The sequence below is a fragment of the Grampus griseus genome, assembly GCF_964374135.1.
Source record: "Grampus griseus genome assembly, chromosome: X".
NCBI lineage: Eukaryota > Metazoa > Chordata > Mammalia > Artiodactyla > Delphinidae > Grampus > Grampus griseus.
This window is the reverse complement of record NC_138999.1, coordinates 60,730,824-60,755,717: the sequence shown is the minus strand read 5'-3', so window position 1 is coordinate 60,755,717 and position 24,894 is coordinate 60,730,824. Positions and strand designations below refer to the sequence as shown.

The 24,894-nt window shown below is 45.7% G+C and overlaps 2 protein-coding genes across 4 annotated transcripts in view; both read right to left on the bottom strand.

The window, feature by feature from the left end:
• NHSL2 (NHS like 2) overlaps window positions 1-24,894 on the bottom strand; it is a gene marked incomplete at both ends in the record, with an annotated part of 266,635 nt that overhangs the window by 150,044 nt on the left and 91,697 nt on the right. The gene's annotated exons all lie outside the window — the stretch shown is intronic.
• Window positions 3,778-4,886, bottom strand: LOC309839835 (microtubule-associated protein RP/EB family member 1-like; the record flags this gene model as incomplete). The annotated part of the gene is given in 3 exon segments (XM_082681773.1): window positions 3,778-4,357; window positions 4,359-4,667; window positions 4,671-4,886. Coding segments are annotated over 3 exon segments (804 nt in total). The 3' UTR covers window positions 3,778-4,078.

Here is a 24,894-nt window from a genome sequence, read left to right as displayed (position 1 = left end):
CCACAAGCAGACTAAACCAAACATATCTGTGGGCATTATTCGGCCCACCAGCCACCGGTTTATGACCTGTCCATTATGGTAGATGATACACTGTCAAAATAAGTGTTACTGACAATAAGTTCTGGAGGTGCTCAGAGGAGGACGTGAGTCCCTTGGGTTGGTATAATCTGGAAAACTTTCCTCAAGGTGGTCAGATTCAGACCAGGCCCCAAAGTGTGGGTATGAATCTGATAGGCAGAAGGAAAGGGCACGAGGCTTTTGGCAAGAATAGATGGGGGAACCAAGAAGGTTGTAGTCAGAGCTCAGAGGTAGTGAAGGGGTGCATCTGGCTGTTATGAAGGCTTCTTGGGGGAACGGCAACCTCTGGCCTTTGGTTGGTCTCAGTGGACGAGGTTTCTTGTGACCAGAATCGGGAATCTCAGAGTGGAGGAAACAAGGGAAGACAGGGAACTACTACTTAGAGGGTCTGATTCTGAAAAGCCAGTCAGAGAGTAATATTAAACACAGACAGACAGATGCCTCATCAGCAGGCATGGGGAAAGGCCATTTTAGTAAGCCCAAGGCCTTTTCTAGAATACAGCAATGTAAAAATCTGTGAGAAGCACAAATAAATAATGCAGGATCCTGGCTAGTGACTAGAAACAGGTCCAGAAGGTGGGAATGGATAAACCACAGTACGATGAGACGTACCATGTAGGAAAGGGGGCTCTGGCCCCATACAAGCACTGGAGAAAGGAAAAAATGAACAGGAGCTTTGAAATAGCCAGCAATCCACAAAAATCCTGGAAACTATTTATAAAACACTTTAGTAAGAGCCAAGGTAAAATATATGTCCAGGATTAAAAGTCCCAGGGATTAGAAACCATTCTCCCACAGGGCTCTCTGGCAGCTGGGATAGTAATGGAAGGAAAGAAGGCACTTTACCCAAAGTGGAGGGCATGGAGACGTGTGGCATGCAGGTGTCAGGGAGAATAATATCGGCCTTCTATCGGATTATGTAACCCCTAAAACAAGAGGCAAGGTGGTTAAGGGTCATAGAAAAAGAATAAGTGTGGTAGGCAAAATTATGGCCCCCCCCAAAGATGTCCGTGTCCTAAATCACCAGAACCTGTGAATATGTTAGGTTAAATAGCAAAGTTCAGAAATAAGGTTTTCAGATGGAATTAAGGTTGCTAATCAGCTGACCTCAATATGGGGAGACTCTCTTGCATGTAGTAGGTGGGCATAATGTAATCACAAAGGTCCTTATAAAGTGAAAGAGGGGGGCATGTGAGGCAGAGTTAGAGAAGGAGATGTGACAACAGAAGCAAGGTCAGAGAGATGGGATATGAGAAAGACTCAACCGGCCGTTACTGGTTTTGAGGATGGAGGAAGGGGACAAAAACCAAGGAATGCAGGCAGTGTCTAGAAGCTGGAAAAGGCAAGTAAACAGATCCTCCCCTAGAAGCGCCAGAGGGAATGCAGCCCTGCCAACACCTTGATTTTACTCCAATGAGACCCATTTCAGAGGTCTAACCTCCAGAACTGTAAGACAATATATTTCTGTTGCTTTAAGCCACTAAATTTGTGGTAATTTGTTACAGGGGCAATAGGAAACTAATACAACTAGCTTTGAACTCAGATGTAGGGTTTAATCCTGACTCCACTATACAGTAATTACTTGACCTTGGTCCAGTCATTGAACCTCTCTGAGCCCTAATATCATCTCATCCTCAGAAATGATGTCCATAATACTTACACTTCGCAGAGTTGAGGTGAAGAGCAACTGAGATGATGAACATAAAAAAGCTAGCGCAGCTTGGCACAGAGAAGGTGCCCGGCAATGTTCTTTTCTTTCCATCAATGCATTTGATGAAATAGTAATTGATACCTAGGATGAATGGTGTTCTGGTAAATGTTTAACCACTGGCTTTTTAAAAAATGCATGCATGTATATACATATATATATATATATATATATATATTTACTTATTATGTAAGAAGTGAAACACACAATTTATGAATAACAATGAAATAATTATTGCAAATTCCATATAGCCAATTGATTTTCATACAATGAGTTCATTAATTTTGCTGAACTCTTACATCCATAGCCATCCTACAGCTGGAAAAGAAGAGTGAGTGTAGTTCCTACATGAATGGTGGTTGATACTTTCATTTATGTTAATGAGTAAGAAGAAAGTGAAATGGTGAAGAAGTGTTGGAACTTGACAGATTCATCAATGATTCAAACAACTCCTTTGCTGAATCAGATAGTAGTTTCCATGTACTGGAAGCATATTTCTTCAATTTTTGGGGTGTTATTCATGAAGATGGACATCATTTCTGAGGATGAGATGAGGATATCAGGGCTATAAATATGAAACACTCTTAAGTTTAATGTACATTATTTTTTTCTCTTGAAATACAGAATTTTATTTAGAAACTGTTTAAAGTAGCAAAAAACCCTGTCAAGACAGACCAGGTGGAAAATGGCTTCCCAATAAAATGGAATTTTAGGGCAACCAAAGTCTAAAAGGCCACAAAAGAGAAACAGCACCACTGTTATTTGAACAATGGCTAGTTACTTGCATTTTTTGGAATTGTTAATCACTGAATCTGGGTTTTCCTCTGAATTCCACACAGAGCATGCACTACACAACAATTTTATCATAAAATACCTGCTTGCTACACACATTTTAGGACAAGCTACCACCAGAAACAAATCAATACAAATACATCAGGGGCAGAACAATCTCAGTAGTGGGTAACACATTTTGCAGAATTCTGCCGAACAAAGGAACTGAATAGGCTGTGGGCAAAGCAAATGAGGGAGTTAAGGAATGAAATATTTTAAATATTAATAATTAACTCAGACATGGTACTGTATTTTCTGCAAAAGAAAATTAACATTTAGTAACACGCTAACATTTTTATCTCCGAAGAGATTAGTGCCCTGGCAAAGTATTCCGATAACAGTGGAGGGCTGGGGACAGCAGGTACCGAAAACACCCAGCCTTGCAGATCCCAAGGTAGCAGTGGCCTTCCTTCACTGATCACTCCCTTTGCCAGAGGTCCAGAAAGAACCTGCAGCATGATCACCTGCCTGCTGAACTTCCACTCTAAGCAGCAAACTTTAAGGAGCCAAAGAGGAGTCCCCAGTGGGCAAGGGGAGCAGAGAAGAGAAACATGTTAAATGTAAACTTAAAAGACAGTAAAATGGGACACAACCCCCATTCAAATCCCAGAGATGCGGGCAAGTCCCCAAAAGTAGTTGTTAGATTTAAAAACTGGACACACCTCATTTCAAACAACAACAACAACAACAACAAAACACAGTACATAGAAATATCAGGGATAACTGGAAAAATCACCAGAGAAATGTTCTATGAAAATCAAGCTCTTCGACTCAACACGTCTCAGGGCTGAAACACACCCTCTATTCATCCAGGCAACAATGCCTCTTGCTTCTTATCAGGGATGCAACTGGTCAAGGACACTAAATGGCTTTACAAAGCAACTTTTCAAACTTTCCTTTTGGGCCAAGGTCTGCGCCTATAAGGATCAGGCAGCCCCGTGAGGGCTGGGAACAGCAGCTCCCAAAGGTTCCAGGTTCTGGCCCTTCCTTCCCAGACACAATGTCAAACACACAGAAGCTCCTGTCATGTTACATTTTACATTTTGAAATATGGAAGCATCTTTTAAATACTCTTAAGGCATTTATTTATTAAAACGTTCTCTGTCAAGATTTCACATTAGCTTAAAATTCAAACCAGTCTTTACACATCTCTACTGAGGTCTCCCCCTTCTCCAGCCATCAGTGCTACCAGCATCCACACAGTGAGCCCCATGGTCAGCCTCTTTGTTCCCTGGGTGAACCAACTAGATGTTAATACTGCTCTGCTACAAGGTAAAAGCTCCTAACTCAAACTTATTGGAAAAGGAGTGAAACTTCTGCAAAGTGCACTTTAAGAAGAGGTACTTTTTGCTTATGAAAAGAAACCAGTGAGTCCTCTAAGAATAATAAAAGGGAATATTTTACAGTTAAGCACATGATTTGGAGTGAAGAATTCGGATGATGCTCAGCTGGTCCAGGCTGTTAATACTCTTCTTGTTCCTCCTGCAGGCCCCCTTCATCAGGTATCACGAAGCCTTCATCTGTGGCATAGAGAATGTCCACAATCCTCTGCAATACAGGGTTGTTTTCCCCCTCGTTCTCCTGGCAAATCAATTCAATGTTCCTTAGCTTTCCAAAGTAGAAATCTCTCTCTTTCTCCAAGTCTTCGACGGTAAGTTTCAATACGTTGACCTGCTGCATCAATTCGGCTGCTTCGTCATCCCAGGTCCCCACACCAGGATTCTTCCGCACCTCGCCCGGGGCCAGCCTTAGGGGTTGCAGTAGTTCTGTGTGTTGCAATGGGCCTCTGTGGAGCTGCACTGCTAGAGCTGAGAGGCTTCTTCGGTTTGTTCAGAGCTGGAGCAACAAGGGAGGGGGCCACCGCAGTTTCTTGACCTTGTCTGGCAGCTACAGGGTCATAGTATTTCCCGTCATAGTTTGCATCAAAAAACTTCTTGAACCACTGAACGAATTCAAAATTGTCCTGAAACTTTCCTTTTACTAATTTGTCCACAGGAATTATTTTGTCAACACCCATCCTCTTAAAACCTTCTTGTAGTATTTTGAAGTTCTAGATGTATTCGTGTTCTAGCTTAGCTTGGAATTTCACTTTCTTCAAGGCGATGGAGCCAGGGAACAGCATGTCCATAAACTGACAATAGGCAGCCCCTGAGCACAACTGTTCAATCTTTGTCAGATTCAACTGCAGAGACTCATTGATCCAGGCCAGCCTGTCACGTCGACTGAGGCTATCACTGGTGACCAACGTTGAGTACACATTCACTGCCATCTTCCGGCTCCGGTTCCATCTTCGTCTCGTTCAAACCGCCTGACCTAATGTACATTATTAACATTTTCTCCATCACTTTCTCAAGGCTAGAGTACAATGAACAAAACAAGAATCTTTCCCCTTATGTTGACATCTTACATCATTATAAAACGTGTCAAAACTGAGAAATTAACATTAATAACTAAAGTATAAAGCTTATTTGGATTTCACCGATTTTTCCACAAAAGTCTTCTCTCTGTTCTAGGATCCAATCCAGGATCCCATATTGCATTTATTCGGTCACTTATTTGGTAGAATATCCCTCATGTTGGCTTGTTTTCTGTTTTCTCCTATAATTTAATTTTTAACAATAGCTGCGTTTAATAATTGGCTCACAGGTTTCCTAAATATTGAACAATTGGCTCTCATGAGCCACAAGCCCAAGCCAGCTCTAGCACACCACTACCTAGGAAGCTCTAAGCAAAACCGACAATTCATTTGTTTTTTCCATCAATTCCACTAATATTTATTGAGCGCCCTCTAGGGGCTAGTGCTGGAGGTGTGGAGATAACGGAAACGTGCAGTCCTTGCCAGTGAGAAAATTATACAGGTTAAGGGACGTGGCTGAGCAGTAGCAGATAGCACCCCTAGAGCAATCAGGGCTATGATGGGAGGGAATAGGAGGTGCTGGAGCACTCAGAGGTGGGAGGGACCAACCCTGCCTGGAGAGGTCAAGGAAAGCTTCACAAAAGGAGTAAAGGATGAGCAAGAGCTACCCAGGTGGGACGCAAGGAGATAAGACGACTGTGTGAGCTGAGTCTTTTTTTTAAAAATAAATTTATTTATTTTTGGCTGCGTTGGGTCTTCGTTGGTGCAAGCAGGCTTTCTCTAGTTGCAGCGAGCCAGGGCTGCTCTTCGTTGCGGTGTGCGGGCTTCTCATTGCGGTGGCTTCTCTCGTTGAAGAGAACGGGCTCTAGGCGCGTGGGCCTCAGTAGTTGTGGCACGTGGCTCAGTAGTTGTGGCTGACGGGCTTAGTTGCTCCGTAGCATGTGGGATCTTCCCGGACCAGGGCTTGAACCTGTGTCCCCTGCATTGGCAGGCAGATTCTTAACCACTGTGCCACCAGGGAAGTCTGTGAGCTGAGTCTTGATGTGTGAGTGAGAATGAGCCAGTCAGTTGAGGAAGCAGAAGGAAAGCAGTCACCATTTATTCTTTCATTCTATAAGCATTTATTAGGCATCAATTCTGTACCAGGCTCTGGAGATGCCCAAATATGTAATGAATAAGGGCATTCAAGTGTGACAAGGGTTGTGATGGTGGAGACGGTGCCTGGGTTGACTTGAAGATGAGGTGGTGTGTGCACATGTGAAGGTGGTACCATGAAGGAGCATGGACATAAGGGCACTGGCCAGACATCTCCTCCCTGGGAGTGCAGAAGAACCTAAGAGTAAGCTCTCAGGCTTCTACCATCACTTCACCTAACGCAACCAACAGCTTTTCCCAGAGGACGACTAATGCCAGAACCTTTCAATTCAGGTACAATATGTTCACACCCCCCTCTTTCCAGCCCCTCACACCCAGAGCCCCGTGTACAGACCTCTGGGAGCTACACTTAGCAACTGACTCCTGCCTTGGGCAGATGGCATATAAATGCTCTCGGGATGAGGTAGTGTTGACCAACTCAAGGCAAGGGCTCTTGACCTGGGATCAAGTACCCCCAGAAGAGCTCCTATGTCCCTTTCTCAACCCCCCTAGAGATATATCTCAGCCACTCTATACATCATTATACTGCTTTATTTTCTTCATAGCATTTATTACTATCTGAAATTAAGTCTTTTCTTGCTTTTGCCTGTCTCCTCCCACTAGAATCTCAGTTCCTCAAACATAGAATCCTTGTCTGTCTTGTCATCAATATATCCCCAGCTCACAGCTCAGGGTCTGGCCCATGGGGGGTATTCATGAAATATTTGTGGAGTGGACAAGTGAACGAATGAATGGGTGGATGGATGCTATTATTCAGATTTGAGGGTTGCATTCCTAATCCTCTGTGGCCCAAATTATTTCCCTCAATTTAAAATCCGTTGCCTGTCTTTGGTGCTGTGAACTAAAATGTTGCCTGGATGTTGCAGCCATCAAGCCACCACATTACAGCTGCCCCTAAGGAAACTCAGGATAGAAAAAGGATGCCTGCCATCTAGCAGTCAACTGCTGCAGCCACCCCCGATGGTGTACCCTGAGGAGACTCAGGATGAGAAAGCACAGGATACTGGCCCCAGATAGCAGAGGTGCATATCAAAGGAATGATTTCAGTGAGCCCAGACTCTTGTATCTTCCCATACATAGAAAGCGCTAAATTCCTTAACTTGAGATATCTGGTTTTCTTTCATTGACAGTAAGCTTTTGATGTTCCGACTACCTGGTCTTTTGTTGCAAAAACTCCCGTATATCCTGGCTCACCCCCTTGGCTCTTAGGAACAGTTTCCCAGCATTATCTGAGATGCTGTGTCCCAGGCTAGAAGTCCTCAGAATGTCTGCTGAATAAAACATAGCTCTCAACTTTTAGGTTATGTGTTTTTTTCCAGTCAACAGTGCCTTGACTCTAAACTTGAACCTTACATGGAGGAAGAAAACTGACATGCATGAAATTCAGAGTGCTCCTCTTGGAATTGTTGTGAGAATGTGAAAGATAATGACAACTAATATTTGTTGTGTTTACTAAGTACCAGTTCCCATTCCAAGCACTTCAGATGCATTCAATAAATATTTGTCGAGTCTCTACCAGGTGCCAGGCACTGTTTAGGCCTTAGGGGTACAGCAGTGAATAAAAGACAAAGTAATCTCTACTTTTAGGGAGATTAACCTTAGGGACCTTAACCATTAGCTCATTTAATCTGAAAACAACCTTGAGATGCAGACCTTGTGATCAGTCCCATTTTAAAGATGAGGAAACTGAAGCACAAGGTTAGATCACACAGCAGAGCCAGGCAGTCTGGGCCCCGAGCCTGTGTTCTTAACCAATAGGCTCCCCTGCCTCCTGAAGAGCTATTATATAGCGAAGTGCTTGGCAAACTTTGAATGACTTTGACAAATTTGAGTTCCTATTTTTCTTGGTGGGAGCATGGTGTGGGGAGGGGGCAGGAAAGAGACTGGGCCAGGGAGCTCAGAGGATGCGTGGAGAGCAGTGATCCCGGAGGTGCCTTTGGTACTACTTAGGCCAGGAGAGCACTAGCTGTGTCTCTGGAGTCCCCACTGGCCTCTTGCGGGGGCTGTCAGACTTAGCAGACTCACATGGAGTAAGGCTGCATGAAAGAGGCTGCAAGGCCTCCTCACCAGCATGTACTTAGCTCTTTGTGGATTTTTTTTTTTTTTTTTGGCTAGAGTCCTGTCCTGGTTCCCCTTCTACTGATTTGTTGCCCTTATGGGGGCCCTGCCCCACCCCCCCTGCATAGTCCTCCCATTCAGCCTCTCAGCCCAAGAAGACAAAGGAAAGTTTGGCCAACCCCCACTGGGCTTTTCTGGTTTTCTGTTTCCATTGGAACAAAGAACTGCTCACCAAGTGCTCTCTGATCTTTGGAATGAGAAAGGAAAATAGTTTATCACATGGAGTACCCCACACACACCACCCCCATCACTCACTGGTCTCAGCCTCTCAGGACACCCAGATTCCTGGCAAGGCTAGGCAGGGAAGGCGCCTCCCTTCTGCTCAGCCTTCAGGGAGCCGGCAGGAGAGTGATGACTTCCATCTGGGCTGGCCTGCTTTCCACTCCTTGGGCTCCACCTGTGTCCTAGATGGAGCAGAAGGAAGAAGGAAGCATCCTCCCTCCTGCCTCTCCCACAGCTCCAACCACACAGATGAGCCTCCTAGACCTTGGTCAACAGATTTCCAAGTGATTCCTGCAGAAGGATGAGAGGTTGCTTGGGACCTTGGGCAAATTCCTTAATCCCTCCAAGACTCAGTGTTCACTGAAAAATGGGTCGAAGAATGCCTGCTTCATAATGTTATTGCAAGGATTAAAATTTTAAGTGAGAAATGTTTGAAAAATGCTAGGCCCCAACTAGACTAGGTAGAAGAATTTAGTTTGGTCTAGGAGAGGAGATGGCATTGCTCCAGAGATGGGCCTACCTGAGTGGTAGGTGTGGTAGAAACTTTTGCTCTGGAAAGTGGAGTAGGACGTCCTCCCAACTGCTGGGCTCTGCCAGACTTCTCCCTTGCACCAGGCCTTTGGGTCAGAGCCAGATACCCTTTGCAGAGCACCGCTGGCTTGATCGAATGTGGCTGATGGCAGCCACCCCATCCCCCATAATTATGTAACCAGCTATATACCATGGTGTCTTTGTAGATGTGGGTTGAAAAGAAGATGGCACATTGGAAGAGGTCAAGAAAGCAAAAGGGAATGGCAGGGGTGAGGACCTCTGCTCTTGTGTCCATGGGGCCTGAGTTGCAAACCCAGATGGCCAGGCCCTCACTTTACCCCTTAGAGATGATCACAGATCCCTCACTTTATCAAAGAGCAAACTGAGGATCATAGAGCAGAAGGGACTTGCCCAAGGTCACCCTGGCTAGACCTGCTAACTTCTATGGACTAGTGGGCTCTCTGTTTCCCCTATACAACCTGCTCCTGTGAATCCAGGTCACACGGTCCAGAGATGGCCCAGAGCAGCCTCACTGATCCCCTCAGTCTACCTGTTTATTCAGTAAGTCCTCATTGAGTGCCTACTATGCACCAGGCACCTAGATTAGAAGGCAATGTCTGATTTGGGGGAAAATGAAACAATGAAGGGACTTGGGGGGGGCAGCAGAGTTGGGGATGGTGCTTTATAAGAAGATGGTCAAAGAAGGATTTATTGAGAAGGTGACATTTGAGCAGAGATCTGAAAGAAGTGAGGGAGTGAGGCCCGCAGATATCTGGAGGAAAAGAATTCCAGGCAGAGGGACTTCCCTGGTGGCGCAGTGGTTAAGAACCTGCCTGCCGATGCAGGGGACAAGGGTTTGAGCCCTGGTCTGGGAAGATCCCACATGCCGTGGAGCAACTAAGCCTGTGCACCACAACTATCGAGCCTGTTCTCTAGAGCCTGTGAGCCACAACTACTGAGCCTGCGTGCCACAACTACGGAAGCCTGCGCTCTAGAGCCTGTGCTCCTCAACAAGAGAAGCCACCACAACGAGAAGCCCATGCACTGCAACGAAGAGTAGCCCCTGCTCACCATAACTAGACCCACGTGCAGCAATGAAGACCCAACGTGGCCATAAATTAATTAATTAATTAATTTTTAAAAAATGAAAAAAAAAAAAAAAGAATTCCAGGCAGAGAGAACAGCAAATGCAAAGACCCTGAAGCTGTCTGGGAACAGCAAGGAGGCCAGAGTGGCTGGAGCAGAGTGAGTGAGGGAGATAGTGGTAAGACATGAGGTCAGACAGGTCGTGGGGGGACAGATCACTCAGGACCTTGTGGGCCATTGTAAGAACTTAGGCTTTTAGTCTGAAATAGAGACCCATTAGAGGGTTTTGAGCAGAGGCAGGACATGACCTGACTTATGTTTCATCAGGATCACTCTGACTGCTGTGTCGAGAGTCGATGTAGAGGATCCAATAACTTTATCTAACAGGCAGACCTGGTAGGAAGCTGTTGCAAATATCTAGGCGACAGATGATGGTGGCACAGACCATGATAGTGGTAACAAGTGGTTCAATTCTGGATACTACGAAGGTGGAAATAACATGATATGCTAATAGAACGGAGATGGGAAAGGAGAGAAAGAGAGAAGAATGACTTTGGGGTTTGGGTCCTGAGCAACTGGAAAGTTGGGGATGCCATTAGCTGAGATGGGCAAAACTGTAGGAGCAGCAGGTTTGCGGGGAACAGTCTGGACTTTGGCTTTGAACGTGGTAAGTTTGAGATGCCTATGTGACACCCATGTGGATGCCTGTGAAAGCCAGACCAGGAACAGCATGTCCTCCCTCCATCCCTCACTCATACACTCGCTAGTTCAGCAAGGATGAGGCGAGCAAGCCCAGGCACTGGGGATGCGGCTCCCTGGCTGGCTTCCCTGTCGTCAGTCTCTTCCCCATCCTGTCCACATGACACATGCAGGCTCCAGTGGGGGCCTTCCAAAGCCAAGGTCAGATCTGTCACTCTCCTGCTCTAAGCCCTCAGCTGGTCCCCACTGCCTCCAGAGTAAAAAATTATCCGTCCTGTTCCTGCCACTCCCAGCCCCCCATTCCTTACATACCTGTCACAGAGCGACTCACCAGGGCCTGAGCAGGCCATCCAGAGCCATAACTCCAAGGGTCTGCTCAGGGGCTGCCCCAGGCTAGGAGAGGCCTGCCCCCTCCTCAGCTTGCTTTACTTGATTTCTTCCTCCAGGACCTGGCCAAGCCATCTCCTCTCACCTGAAGCCTGCCTTTCTCAGCTTTTACACACACAGAGGGAGCCTCACCCAGGGAGCCCTGAGCCTTTACACATTTGAGAGTCACTGTTTGCTCTCCTGTCTCTCCCCTCACTGTGCTAGTTGCTCCTCGAGGGCAGGGATTATTTATTTATTCATCTCTGTAACCCCAGGATAGCCCTTGCCAGGTACCCAATAAAGTTTTATTGAATGAATGAATGGTCTAATATGCGACAATAGAGAGGCTAAGGGATCAGAGGGAGAATTCATTTGGCTGAAGGAGGGAGGTCAGAGAAAGTGTCACAGAGATGCTAGTTAAGCTGGGTTTGGAAGATCAGGAAAGATTTAGCCAGGCCAAAAGAATTCTCAGTGATGTGCAACTAAATTTCACTTCTCACAACGGTCACAAACTGGCAGCCAGGAGGCTGAATGTGGCTTACAGATGCTTTTAGTCTGGTCATTATTTTTTTTTTTTTACCATGTGAGGAGACAGGCATTATGTTTGGTCACACCACAACTCTCAGCCCTGTTAACTGCCAAGGGTGGCATGGTGAGTGTGGCCCTGCATGCATATGAGTTTGCCTCCCTGGCTCAGGGAACCCCCAAAATGCTCACTGTCCAAAATTCCTACTGCTAAGGGGAGGACAAACTTGGCTCATTCAAACTAAGCCCCAAGCCATGGAAGCCACATGGCCATGCCAGGCCTGACCAGCTGGTTACTAGCCATGGGGATGAAGACCCAAATGCTCAGCAACTACCAGACCATCGTCTCGACCTCAAAGCCCCCTAGGTGTGTGAGAGCTCTCCTCACAATGGTAGGAGAGGATGCAGGGCTTGGGCAGTGTGTAGGAAGCAGCTGCAGAGCCCAGGCCAGGGCTTGTCTTACCCTGACGCCCAATTACTCGAAAGGTAGAGAAAAGCAACCACAGAGTCCCCTCAGTGGCTCCCATCTCAGAAGGAGATGGCATTTCAGCAAGAAGCCTCACTGTGTGATGATGACAAGGCTGAACACGAGGCGTGGGTATGGGTCTGCAACCAAGACTCCAGCCTTATCTCCTTTACCCGCTAGTCAGAGAGAGCTGGGTTTCTAGGACACCCACGGCAGCTGAGTGTGCCAACAATGGCACAACTGTGCTGCCAGACACAGGCCCAGTGGGCTATGCGGAAATTAAGGTGAGAGCAGTTGGCTCCACGCCCATGTAGCTGACAATGGGGCTCTCCAGCCTTTCCTGTGTTTGCTCCTGTCACTGCCAGAACATCCTGGTTTCAACCTGCAAGCCACAAATCCACACACAACAGCTATAGCCAAGTTTCCCAGTCATGTCAGAAACATGTACATAACACACAGTACAGCCACAGTCATACCATCCACCACATCACATCTCCCCATGTGCATGGTCTTTAGCCTGAGCTGCAGCCGAGCCCCACCTAGCCGCCTCTCCTGCCCTTCAGCGGCTGTGATGTCTTATACTTCCCCAAGCAGGTGTGCCCACCTCTCCTTGCACACGCAACGGTCTTACGTGTCTCACCCAACGCCTTGCTGACATGAGTTGGGTGCAGTCATGCAAAGGAAACCAACAATACTAAAAAAATAATTTAAAACTGTTTCTCTAGGGCTTTACATGTGTTCCATAAAGTTTCTTTGGTAGCAGATGCAAACTCATATATAGAATGGATAAACAACAAGGTCCTACTGTATAGCACAGGGAACTATCTTCAATATCCTGTGATAAACCATCATGGAAAAGAATAAGAATAGATATATATGTATAACTGAATCACACTGCTGATTTCTAGTTTCACTAGAAACTAACACAACACTGTAAATCTTCACTTCACACTTCAATAAAATAAATTTTTTAAAAATTTCTTTGGAAAGTTTACTTTCTCCATTCTATTTGCCTTTGAAAAACAGTACTAGGGATTCACCTCCCTGAGTTCAGAAGCTGCCAAGCACGAAAGGGCAGAAACAGGGAAGCAACACCACACAGTCAATCCCTTTCACTCCAGGAAGCTCCCTAGAATTATCCCAGACACATGAAACAGCTTAGTCAGAAGCACTGTCTGTCTTCTCCCCTCTGCCTTTCTCATCCTCCCTGTCCTCATCAGAAATGCCTATAACTGCTACATACAGTGTGACTTTACCATGTGTGTCCCCTGACTGAATAACCCCTCTATGCCTTCCACATTGAGTTCGGGGGCAGCCGGGCTATACATACCCCAAGTCAGTGGGCCATCAGAGGTTCCACTTTTACTCAGTGATTGTGCCCAGTGATGGACACATATACCTGCACCAGCCCTTTGCCCAGCTCCCAGTACCTTTCACCCAGGTGCTGCCCAAACATGTGGGGCTCAGCTGCTGTCTGGGCTGAGCGAGTGTCTTCCAGCAGCCGCTATGTTGGTCTGGCATCCCCCTGGTGAGCCGAGCCTTGCCAGCCTGTGGCCAGGCAGGTTTGCAGCTATGTGGCCCTAGGGACCAGCTAATGCAAAGGAGCCCAGTGGTGAGAATGCTGTCCCTGACCTTCCTTGCCCACCCTGCACTTCTCTGTGGAGTCTCAATGTGGACCAGGCCACCGAGAGCCAGGCGGAGATCGAGAGCCTGGCTTGCTAGCACACACTCCACGTTCAGCACTTTGTCCTGGAAAGGATCCTGCCAGGCAACTTAAGCTAAATTCATACTTTGTGCCTGCAACCAATGCCCCCTGTGTATGTATGCCCAGCTGGCTGCCAATGAGCTTGCTGTGCTTGGTCCTTTCTAGATTGTAAATGGGCCCCACTGGTGCTGGGTTATGTGAAGACAATCACTTTCGATGGAATAACATCTCCCCCTGCAGCTGACTGCCAAAATCAGAATACTAAGGGCACACACCATTGTTCTTTGGTGGCCTGTTTTGGGAGGGCAGAGCCAGTCAGGCCTGGCTGCTGTGTATGAGATGACATTAGAAACCACTTAAGCAAAGCACTTGCAATTTTCATTTCAAAGCAGGTCAAGCAGAATCCTGGCCTTGCCAGAGTTGAAAGGTGCATAAACACCACCTCATCCAAGGGTCACAAATGTAAATGCCTTTAGGCACCAAGCAGCTAATGAAAATGAGCGAGGAGGGGAGGTGTAAGAAAATGAGGGAGGGGGTGTGGAACTGGAGCCCAGTTGCCTTACAAAAAGGCATTTAAATTCATTTTAATGTGCCAACCAGCAAAGCAGGCCTGCAGGCCCTTAGGGCCAAAGACCTGTAAGTTTGGGAGTGCTGCTGGAGACAGGAAGCCCAGAGAGAGGAAAGGACTTATTCAAGGTCATGCAACTAGTCAGTGACAGAGGTCCCTGAACAGCTATTTGGCAAAATGAGTCTTTATCACATTCATTCCTTCAGCAAACAAGTCCTGATCACCACGAGGTCCTAGGCTTCCTCCTGTGCCATCAGGGTCCCAGAAGTGAACCACACATGCTCTCTATCTTCAAGACAGTCTCAGTCCAGTAGGGAAGTGTCAAGAACTAAGACCGGAAATTGAGATTGACAGCAGAGAGCATGGGATCTTGAATGTCAAGCCGAGGCATTTGGATTTTATGCTGGAACCAGCAGAGAAGCCTTGGGAAAGTCTGAGCAGGTCTCAGAAAGCTGTTCTATAGGAAGATTCATCCATCAATGGTAACAAGATGGACTGGGGCCAGGCCAGTGGGGTGGGAGGTGTAATTGGAGACACACAGAGTGGCTGAAGAAACCAAGAGTCTATGTCTAAGGTAATGAGATTGAGGGTCACTAAGAAGACAGGGGAAAGGATGAATGTGTAAGACACTGCAAATCAACAGGGTGGGGCTTCCAGAGGCAAGAGTGTGTGTGTGGGGTGGGGGGAGCTGGGGTGAAGGAGATGGGTTGGCAAAAGGCGAGAATAGGGAAGAATCAAGATGACTCCAAGATGGGGTGGATTGCTGGAATGCCAACAGACAGGAAGAAACCCGGGAATCGGGTAGGGGGAGAGTGGGTGGGTGAGGATTCCCAAATGTTTCTCTGTGACAGCAGCCTCAAGACCAATAGGAAGAATCTGGTATTATCTGTTTTACATTATTGGAGCCTCTCCTTCCTCAGTATGGAAAATTGAGCCAGGGCCTCTTGACCTCTCGACTCTTCCATGTGCCCGGAAGTGACCCCTGGGGAAATCCCACTCGGTGCTTCTGGGTGAAATGGTCCAACGATTTAACAAATACTAATCAAATAAATAACTAAAATACATTCTCCACCCCCGGCCTCTTTCTGTCCCCCACTCCAAAACAGCTCTGTGGGAAAGTCAATTTGGGAATTTCCCACATGTGTCTATGACTGCAACCCCAGAGCAGTGGTCTAAGTCAGCTACAACCTTCAAAATTCTGTATTTGCTTCTTATATCAAAGGCAGCCTGCTGGCTGGGAGAGCCCTGGTGATGTTGTAAAATATTTCCCCATGTCACCTCAGGGGCTACCTGGAACTTCTGTACTAGCTTCCAAAGGTGTGGGCTACCAGGTCGAGAGAGGCCTGCCAGGCATGTGACTGAACCATATGACCCACTCACCCCCCACCCCCCACAGGGATGTTCATTTGCCTTCCGTTCCCTCTCAAGTTGCCCTTTCCTCTTCCCTCTGGAAGAGGGTGCAGCATCAGTGAACAAGCCAGAACCGCTGTGGGGTTCCAAAAATAGATGAAGACTTCCAGTCCAAGTTTTGGCTACAGAAAGGGGACTTGAAAAGCTGCAGATGAAACTGAAGCTGAAGGAGGCATAGGGCTCTGGAAAGAGTAGGGGCTTTGGAGTCCAACTTTGGTTCAGATCTCAGCTTGGCCTCATTCCAGATGCATGGTCTGGTCAGTTTTTTTCATGCAAAAAATTGTTATTATGATACCTCCCTTTCAGGGTTACTGTGAGAATTAAATGTGATGATGCATGCACAGTTCCTGGTACATAGTAAATGCTCAATACAAATTAATTTCATCTTCCATATCTTCTGCTTTTGAAGACAAGGTCCTTAAAAAATAAGGACCAGGTGTTATACCAAAATACCACCTAGTGAGACGGGTCAGTGGAGAGGAGAGCTGAGGAGAAGGGAAAAGGTGCCAATATCTCATTTTACCAAGTGGAGATTCAAAAGGTGCAGATGATAATTGATGGAACAAAAACATAAAAGTGTTAGTATACTGCATAAATTACTAGATTAACCAATAAAAGAATAAAAATGGTGATATAGCCATATAATGGTGATAAATCCTCAACTAGCTTAGCAGGAAGTCAACAGATAATCTCCCAAAATTGGTAAATGAAGGAATAAAAGAAGTGTTTTATTTAGAGAAATGAGGGGTAAATACAGGAAGAAAAGAACAAAAGTTGGTTGCCTTCCAGAAAGGGGACTGGGTGGGGTTCCTTCAGGGATCTGTTGTTTCTTTCCATGGGAGTGTTCCACTTTGATTACAAAAACCCAACCAGGAATAAGATGGAAAGTCTGGACCAGCACCTACGCCCACCACCTTAACGGATGGCCCACAGCATCACAGCTGCCATATGCTTCACCTTTAGCACTCTTCCCTGCATGTTGTGCATGTCCCTCATTTGAGGTAGACCAAAGCCTTAAAAGGGGGCAGAAACTTGATTAGGCCAGTTGCTCAAAGAAGCTCCCTTGCAGGAGAGCAGAGATGGCAGTCAGAGTGGCATGGGGCACAGGCCAACTTGAGAAGTCCTTTACAGAACACATTCTCCACTGGGAAGGGTCTACCTGTCCTGCCCCTGGATCCCCAATTTGATGATCAGTTCACACTAGCTGACCATAGATAGCATCCCGAAGTGCCAGGATATGGTACATGTGGCTACGCGAGGAACTCTACCCACCCATAGCCCTGCTTGCAAGGAGAAAGATCTACGCCAACTTCCAGCCCAGAAGGAGCCCACCACTCTCCATCCCACTGCCTGAAACTTCTGCCTGGAAGCTGCCTTGAGGCTCTTTTCTTAAAAATTCATTCATCCAGAATTGACTGATGCCCAGCAGGAATGCGAAGACCACTTCAAGGGAGAGTAAATTAAACCTTTTTCACTTTCAGGCAGAGGGAGAATTAGAAAAGTGCTGAGGGAAAATTTTGCCTGTGTGACAGTTTTGCCTGGGGCCAGGCCAGGACCGGACTACCCTAAAACACACATATGAGCACATGCACACACACACACAGCCAGGGAATACACACTCACACAGAAACACCTCCTATGATCTCTGATAAACCCTTTTCCCTTTATCAAGTCTGCCATGGTGGCTCTGGGTAGTTCGTTTCTCCTTCCATTTTTTCATTTACCAGTTTTATTGAGATACAATTCATATACCATGCAATTCAAACAATTAAAGTAGACAATTCAATGGCTTTTAGTATATTCACAGAGTTGTGTATCCATCACTACAGTCAACTTTAGATCATTTTCATCATCCCCCGAAAGAAACCCCATACCCATTAATTCCCTATTCCCCCTTCCCCACAGTCCCTAGCAAACACTTAATCTATTTTCTGTCTCTATAGGATTTGCCTACATAATCATACAATATGTAGGATTTTGTATCTTGCTTCTTTCACTCAGAATACTGTTTGCAAGGTTCATCCATGTTGTAGCATGTATAAATCTTCATTCCTTTCGATGGCTGAATAATATTCCACCGTATGGATCTGGATATACATTTGTTTATTCACTCACACACTGAAGAACACTGAGTTGTTTCCATCTGTTGGCTATTATGAATAATGCTCCCATGAACTTTGTACAAGCTTTTGTGTGGACATGTGTTTCCATTTCTCTTGGGTATAAACCTAGAAGTGGAATTGCTGGGTCATATGGTAACCTGGGTAATATATTTAACCTACTGAGGAACTGCCAGACTGTTTTCCAAAGTGGCTGTGCCATTTTACATTCCACTAGTAGTGCATGAGGGTTCCAGTTGCTCCACATCCTTGCAAACACTTGCTATTTTCCATATTTTTGATTATAGCTATCCTATTAGGTGTGAAGTGGCATCTTGTGGTCTCAATTTGCATTTCCCTCATGACTGATAACGCTGAGTATCTTTTCATATGCTTGTTGGGCATTTGTATATCTTCTTTGGAAAGCTGTTTATTCAGATCCTTTGTCTATTTTTAAATTGGGTTATTTGTCCTTTTGAAATTGAGTTAAGAATTCTTTATATATTCTGTATACAAGTTCCTTATCAGATACATGATTTACAAAAATTTTCTCTCATTCTGTGGGTTGTCTCTTCACTTTCTTGATGGTGTCCTTTGAAATGAAAAAGTTTTTCACTTTCGATTAAGTTCAATTTATCTATTTTTTTTGTCACTTGTGCCTTTGGTACCATATCTAAGCAACCACTGCTTAATCCAAGGTCATGAAGATTCACACCTATACTTTCTTCTAAGAGTTTTAGCTCTTACATTTAGGTCTTTGATCCATTTTGAGTTAATTTTTGTATATGGTGTGAGGTTAGGGGTCCAATTTCACTTGCTTTTGCATGAGGACTCTCATTCCTTTTTATTTCCAAGGGCAGCACCTTAACTGAGAACTGGGTCTAGGCAAAATCATGACTCATAATAATTACCAATGTCACTGATTAGGTCTCTACTAGATACTCACATATGCTATCCCTTATTTTTAGAGCAACTCTTCAACGTAGACCTTTGTACTATTCTCATCTTACATTTGATCAAAGTTGTCCCTCTTTCCACAATTGGCAAGAGGCAGGGCCAGGATTTGCATCAGGCCTGTCTGCCTCCAAAGCCTAGATTCAAAGTGCTGCACCAGGCTGCAGAAGTAAGCATGGTAATAGTGCTTGAGATATGCTGGTTGAATGACTCGATAAGGACAGGTTGTTGACAACAGCTGATGTTGCACAGGAAGTGATCCCGGGATAGGCTAAACGATGCCTGGACCAGGAGCAACTTAGCAGAAAAATGAGCAGTAACTTCAGCATTAAGTACTGAATGCACCAAAAGCTTCTGGTCTGATGTAGGTGTGCCATTTCACTCTTCCATGACTGAGTAAAATCTCTAGCTTGGAAGCTCTTTCTTCTAGTCCCATGCAGAGTGAGGTTAAAGACCTATAGTAGTTTGTTGGGCCTGGAAATACATGAGGATTACCTGAGAAGCTGTTCTGAGCAAAGTCCTGGCACCAAATGAGGGCCCCATAGATGGGATTGAGTATAAAGTACCCAAGGGCAGGGGCTGGCAGGGCCAAGGGAGGGATCTGACCAAGATTCCCATGTAAAGGAGAGCACTGTAATCAGGGCCTGAGAATGCATGGACACCTGAGAATTAGCTAGTAAGGGAAAACCTAAAAGAAAAGTTTAAGAGATGTCTAATGACTTCTTAGTTTATTTTCTAATAGTAATAATAATAATAGCAGCTTAAATTAAGGCTTCTTATGTGCCAGGTACCATGCTAACTGCTTTACATGTATTAACTCATCTCATCCACATGAGAACCTCATAATAGAGATACTGTCATTATGTCTATTTTACACACGAGAAAACTGAGGCAAAAAGAGGTTAGGTAACTTGCCCATGGTCACACAGAGAGTAAGTAGCAAAGGTGGAATCTGAATTTAGGCCACCTGGCTCCAGAGTCTGTGCAGTTATGCTATTAGGCTGTATAAGTACAAGTGGAATGTAAATAAGGGAGGTGGGAGAAAAAAGCACAGTCACCTTCTTCTAGAAAGTTATATTATGATTTCAGAAATTTTCCACTATCCTCCTAGTGAGGTGTCTGGAGCACTTTGAAAAGTTTTTAAAGGTTTACCAATAAAAAATGGTGCCACGATTAGGACTGTGGTTTTACCTCATTGGAAAAGGTCAAGAAAGAGAGATCCATTAATCCAAAAGTTTCCAATTTCACCTAGTATGGGACACATATTCTGGGAGGACAAACATTAGTTAAGGTTTATAAAAGAACTTACTGTGTATAAGACAATGTTCTGAGAGCTTTCATGAACTGTTAAATTTAATAATCACAATAATCCTTTGAAGTAGGTACTATTATTGTCCCCCATTTTACAGATGAGAAGATGAGACACAGCTTTTTCAAGGTTACACAGATTATAAGTGGCAAAACTGAGATTTATATCTGGGAAGTCCATCCTTCCATCTGGGGCACCTGTTATGCTAAACCAATCTTGCCAAAGTCTATAAGGGAGGCTGTTACCAAAGAAGCCAGACTATAACGTTATCCTGCTGTCCTCAATCCCTTTTTTGTTTTGCAACTTGTTTTAAGCCTACTTTTAAAAGTTCCTTGTGTTGACTTCAGCAGTTTAGAAGTTTTCATAAGCACCAACATATCCTGGCCCAAGCCACCCAGATACCACTGTCACACAGTTGTACTACTCTTTTCTACTGGTTTATCATAGAGAAAAAACAATGCCCTATGATTTTCCAGAAGGAAAAGTGTATCTCAAGTGTCTCCCTTATCTTCCTGCCCCTGCTTCTGTAATATATTAGAAAGACAACAGGCTTTAGGGTAGACAGATCTGGATTCAAATCCTGCTTTCTCTGCTTCCAGGCTGGGAGGCCTTGGGCAGGTTGCTTTGCCTCGGTCTGTTCCTCTATGATATAAGGATAATCATAGCAGCTATTTTAGCCCCCAACCCCACCTCCCTCCTCCTCCAACGTCATACATATACTGAGTTCCTGCACTGTCCCAGGCACTTGGGGGCAGGGGAGAGAGGAAACGGAATAAGACAGGAAAGCATATTTAGGGCATGACAAGAAGTCCAATGTGACTGAAGTATTGTATAGAGAAGGTAAGGAGGACTGAGACCAGAGCAAGACTCTTGAATGCCTCAGACAAATGGGTTAAACTATATTTGAGAGGCAATGGAGCCTTTGAAGGTCTTCATACAAGGGATGATGCAATCACGATGAACGTTTGTCGAGTACTTATTCCAGGTTAGGCATGATTCTTCACTAAATCCTCACAACAGGACTATGAGTAGGTACTACTATTTTGCATATTTTGCAGGTGTGGAAACAAAGACTCAGAAAGATGGACTCACTTGCCCAAGATCTCGCATAGCTTATAAATGGCAGGCCTGGGACTAAATCTATACAGCTGGATCCCGGAGCCCTAGGAGGCTCTGTTATTTTGAGGTAACTCAATCAATCAGGGTTGTACACAGTAGACTGGAGGGGAGGGCAGAAAACAGAAACCATTTAGGAGGTCATTATAGTCATCCAAGGGAGGATACAAGTGAAATGGAGGCAGTAGCACAGACGCTGAAAATAGTCTTCTAGAACTGGGCAAATGAGTTAATGTGGGAGGTGGGGGGGTGGTTAATCTAGCCCAGAAGTGGGAGGGGCAGGAAGAGGCTTGTCCCCCCATGTTCTTAAAAATTAAGAATAATTGTCAACAGCTTTAAACAGGACAGTTTAATATCTGGATTTCAGTCTTCTCTTAATGAACCAGAGGATTTGGCAGCACTGGGCTGGCACTCCCACAGGGCACCAGTGGCCTGGGGCCCAGCAGTAGCTTCCCTCTTGAGACAGAGAACCATGCCCCAAGGCCCTCTGGGCCCTGCTTCTCCACCTTACCTGGCTGGCCAACGGGGGCCCTGGAGCCCCTAAGCCCTGAATTTTGTTAGACTGCAAACCCAGATGCTGGGGGGAATGAATTTGGTGGGGAGGGGCTCGTTTAGGAGAGGAGAGAAACACTGTCTCTGTAAATAAAGAAAATTCAGTGCCAAGAGAAGGAGGAGATAAAGCAGCTAGGGGAAGGGGGGCAGGGAGTAGGCTTTGAGATGACAACTGGCATGACAGGAAGGGACAAAGGTCAAGAGGGGGTGAGGACATCATGGGGTCCAGGCTTTTTAAAGAAGAAATTGGAGGCATTTACTGATGGAGAGGGGGGAAGACAGAGAGAGAGAGAAAGAAAGGCAGGAGTGGGGGAGGCAATGTCTAAAACCCAAAGGTTCTGGCAAAAGCTTAGAGGCCATCCTGCAGATGTGCTGGGAAGCTGTGGGAGGAGGGAGGTTGTGCTCAGAACAGAGAATTAAAGAGTGAGATATCTTGATAAAAATAAAAATACATCCATGAATGATGAAAAGAGTAAATTAGAGGAGTTCAGAAGGATAGGAAACGGAGAGGCCAGTGTGCTGCCATGGCCATGGTCTCAAAGCAGTCAATTCCTCAGTGTGCCTGAACTCCCTTTGCAAAAGGCAAATGGAGGAGTGTCCCCAGGGAACAGATATGTTGGTATCTGCACCTCCAGCCATGTGACACTGCATCCAGGGTTTGAGGTTGCCAGATTTGGGAACAAAGGAGCAGTGGCTGCCCAGAATCAAGACACACACAGGCTGAACAAGGAGGAAGAGAAGTAAAAGCTGCTATGGCTACCTCTTCTCTTTGGGGTCCTGCACTTCTTTGAAACTCACCATTCCCTTGATAAAGTGGTCAGGATGAGTAGGCCAACAAGAGAAACAACTGGAGAGAGGGTGTCAATTTAGAAGAAGACATCTTTCTTAGTGGCACAGCCTTACTGCACTTTCCATTGAGGTAAGAGTTTCCCAGCCTGGCTGGTATTCAGAATTCTATGCCTCAAAAGGAGAAAGCAAGTCAGAGAGAGAAGGGAAATGATCTTTCCCAAATGGTCGGTGTGGAAGGGGTCATGAAAGCAGTTAAAAGTCACAGCACTGTCACAATCTGCTTTTGTACATTTTTGGACCAAGGCTGTATGTTTCTAGAGACCAAATGACGAGCTATTTTGTCCTCTTGCAAACATTTAGCCAAGATAGATTTTCCAGTAAAAAATTACGATGGGTGTTTCCCTGGTGGCGCAGTGGTTGAGAGTCCGCCTGCCGATACAGGGGACGCAGGTTCGTGCCCCGGTCCGGGAGGATCCCACGTGCCGCGGAGCGGCTGGGCCCATGGGCTATGGCTGCTGAGCCTGCGTGTCCGGAGCCTGTGCTCCGCAACGGGAGAGGCCACAGCAGTGGGAGGTCCGCGTACGGGAAAAAAAAAAAAAATTACAATGAAATTTCCAAACCATAGCTGTATCAGCAGCAGAGCAGGCCCTATATAACCATAAGTATTTCCCAGGGATGAGATTATTTCTGCTGCTCCAGGGATCAGAATGCTGTACACATATACTGCTGTTTCCCCCTCTGATTAATGCCTGATTCTGTAGGACAGCTACTCTGCAAAACATCAGCACTTAGGTGATAAACCTCAAACTATTTATTTGGTTTATTTTTGAAATGTCTTACATTGTAACCCCATTTCACTTTTCGTATGCTTTCTTTCCCTCTGAATAAAATCTTGGGTTTGAGCTAATTGAGTTCTAGCGGAGAAGGAGCCCCCACCAATTTTTTTTCCACTGGAAAAATGTTAAGTAGGGATGTGGGACTTCCAGAATGGCTCTATGGGAAGCTGGTGTGACTCCCCTGTGAAACAACCATTTCACTGGTGAAAATTATTTTTAAAAACAACCATATAAAGTCTCTGGAGATTTGCCCTCAGGGCATACTGCAAGTAGAGAAACATTTATTCAAGAAAATTTACTAAATCTTGGTAAGAACAGTGAGAGTCTGTGGCATTTGAGTCATGACGTGTTCCAATTCCATACCCCACCCCCACCCCCGCCAGCTCCATCTTACAGAAACACTGTTCTCGACAAGTGTGGCCAAGAGAACAGGGTTCCCTTTCCTCCCGGCTCCTAGTCTAGGGGCTATAGTTTCACCCCAGGAACATCTCTTGTCTCCCCTAGCTCAGTATTGCAAAAGCTCTATTCTGGATGGCCAAGAGGACTGGGCTGCCCTCTCCCACCCGGCCCCAACTCATAGGGTGGAAGAAGCTCTACCTCAGGCTCAGAAGTCCAAGAATATTGGGCCCTCAATCATCTCACCTCAGCTTGCTCATAGGTTGGAGGATCCACACTAGGAGAGGCAAGCTAAGACCAGGGGCTACCATCTCCTCCCCAGCACCAGTTCACAGAGCAGGGAGTATCACATCAGGGGAGGGGGGCACAGTCCCCACTCCCAGCCTCTGTGCAGTGGCCCAGAGTTTCCACCCAGGGTTGTAGGCAGACCATAAAGATGGAGAGCGCAACAGCACAGCTCTACCCTAAGGGGACTATTTAGAACAGAGCATGGAGGAGTTCATGCCTAAGGGCACTGTCAAAAACAATGGAAATTTTGGTGACAAAAAGTTAAGAGGGGGCTGGTAGCTTGATGAAACTAGTAGCAACAAGAAAAATGGCATGCCAGCCAAAAGGTTACCAGGGGAAAAAACAGCCAAGAAGATCCCCTCACGCGATAATACTCATCTTTATGGATCTGGAAGGCTGTACACATGCACTAGGCTGCACCTACTGCAGAAGCAATCAGAGAAGGACATGGGACAGACTTGAAAACACTCCCCAAGCCACACACAGATAAAGCAGCAAAGGGTAGAAGTCTTACTGGCTCAAGGAACTTATGTACAACCTTTGACCAGGCACTGACTGAGCAAGAAGTCATACTTAAAATTAAATCACAACTATCCCTAGTGGTCTGGAAGACTGTGCCCTCTCAGGAACGACTGGAGAGAGAAATTTTAAGTTACTACTTCCTGGTTGAATGTGAGGCAAAACTGTAAACTCCCTGAACTGTCAAAGCAGTCTCCAAGCCATACACACAC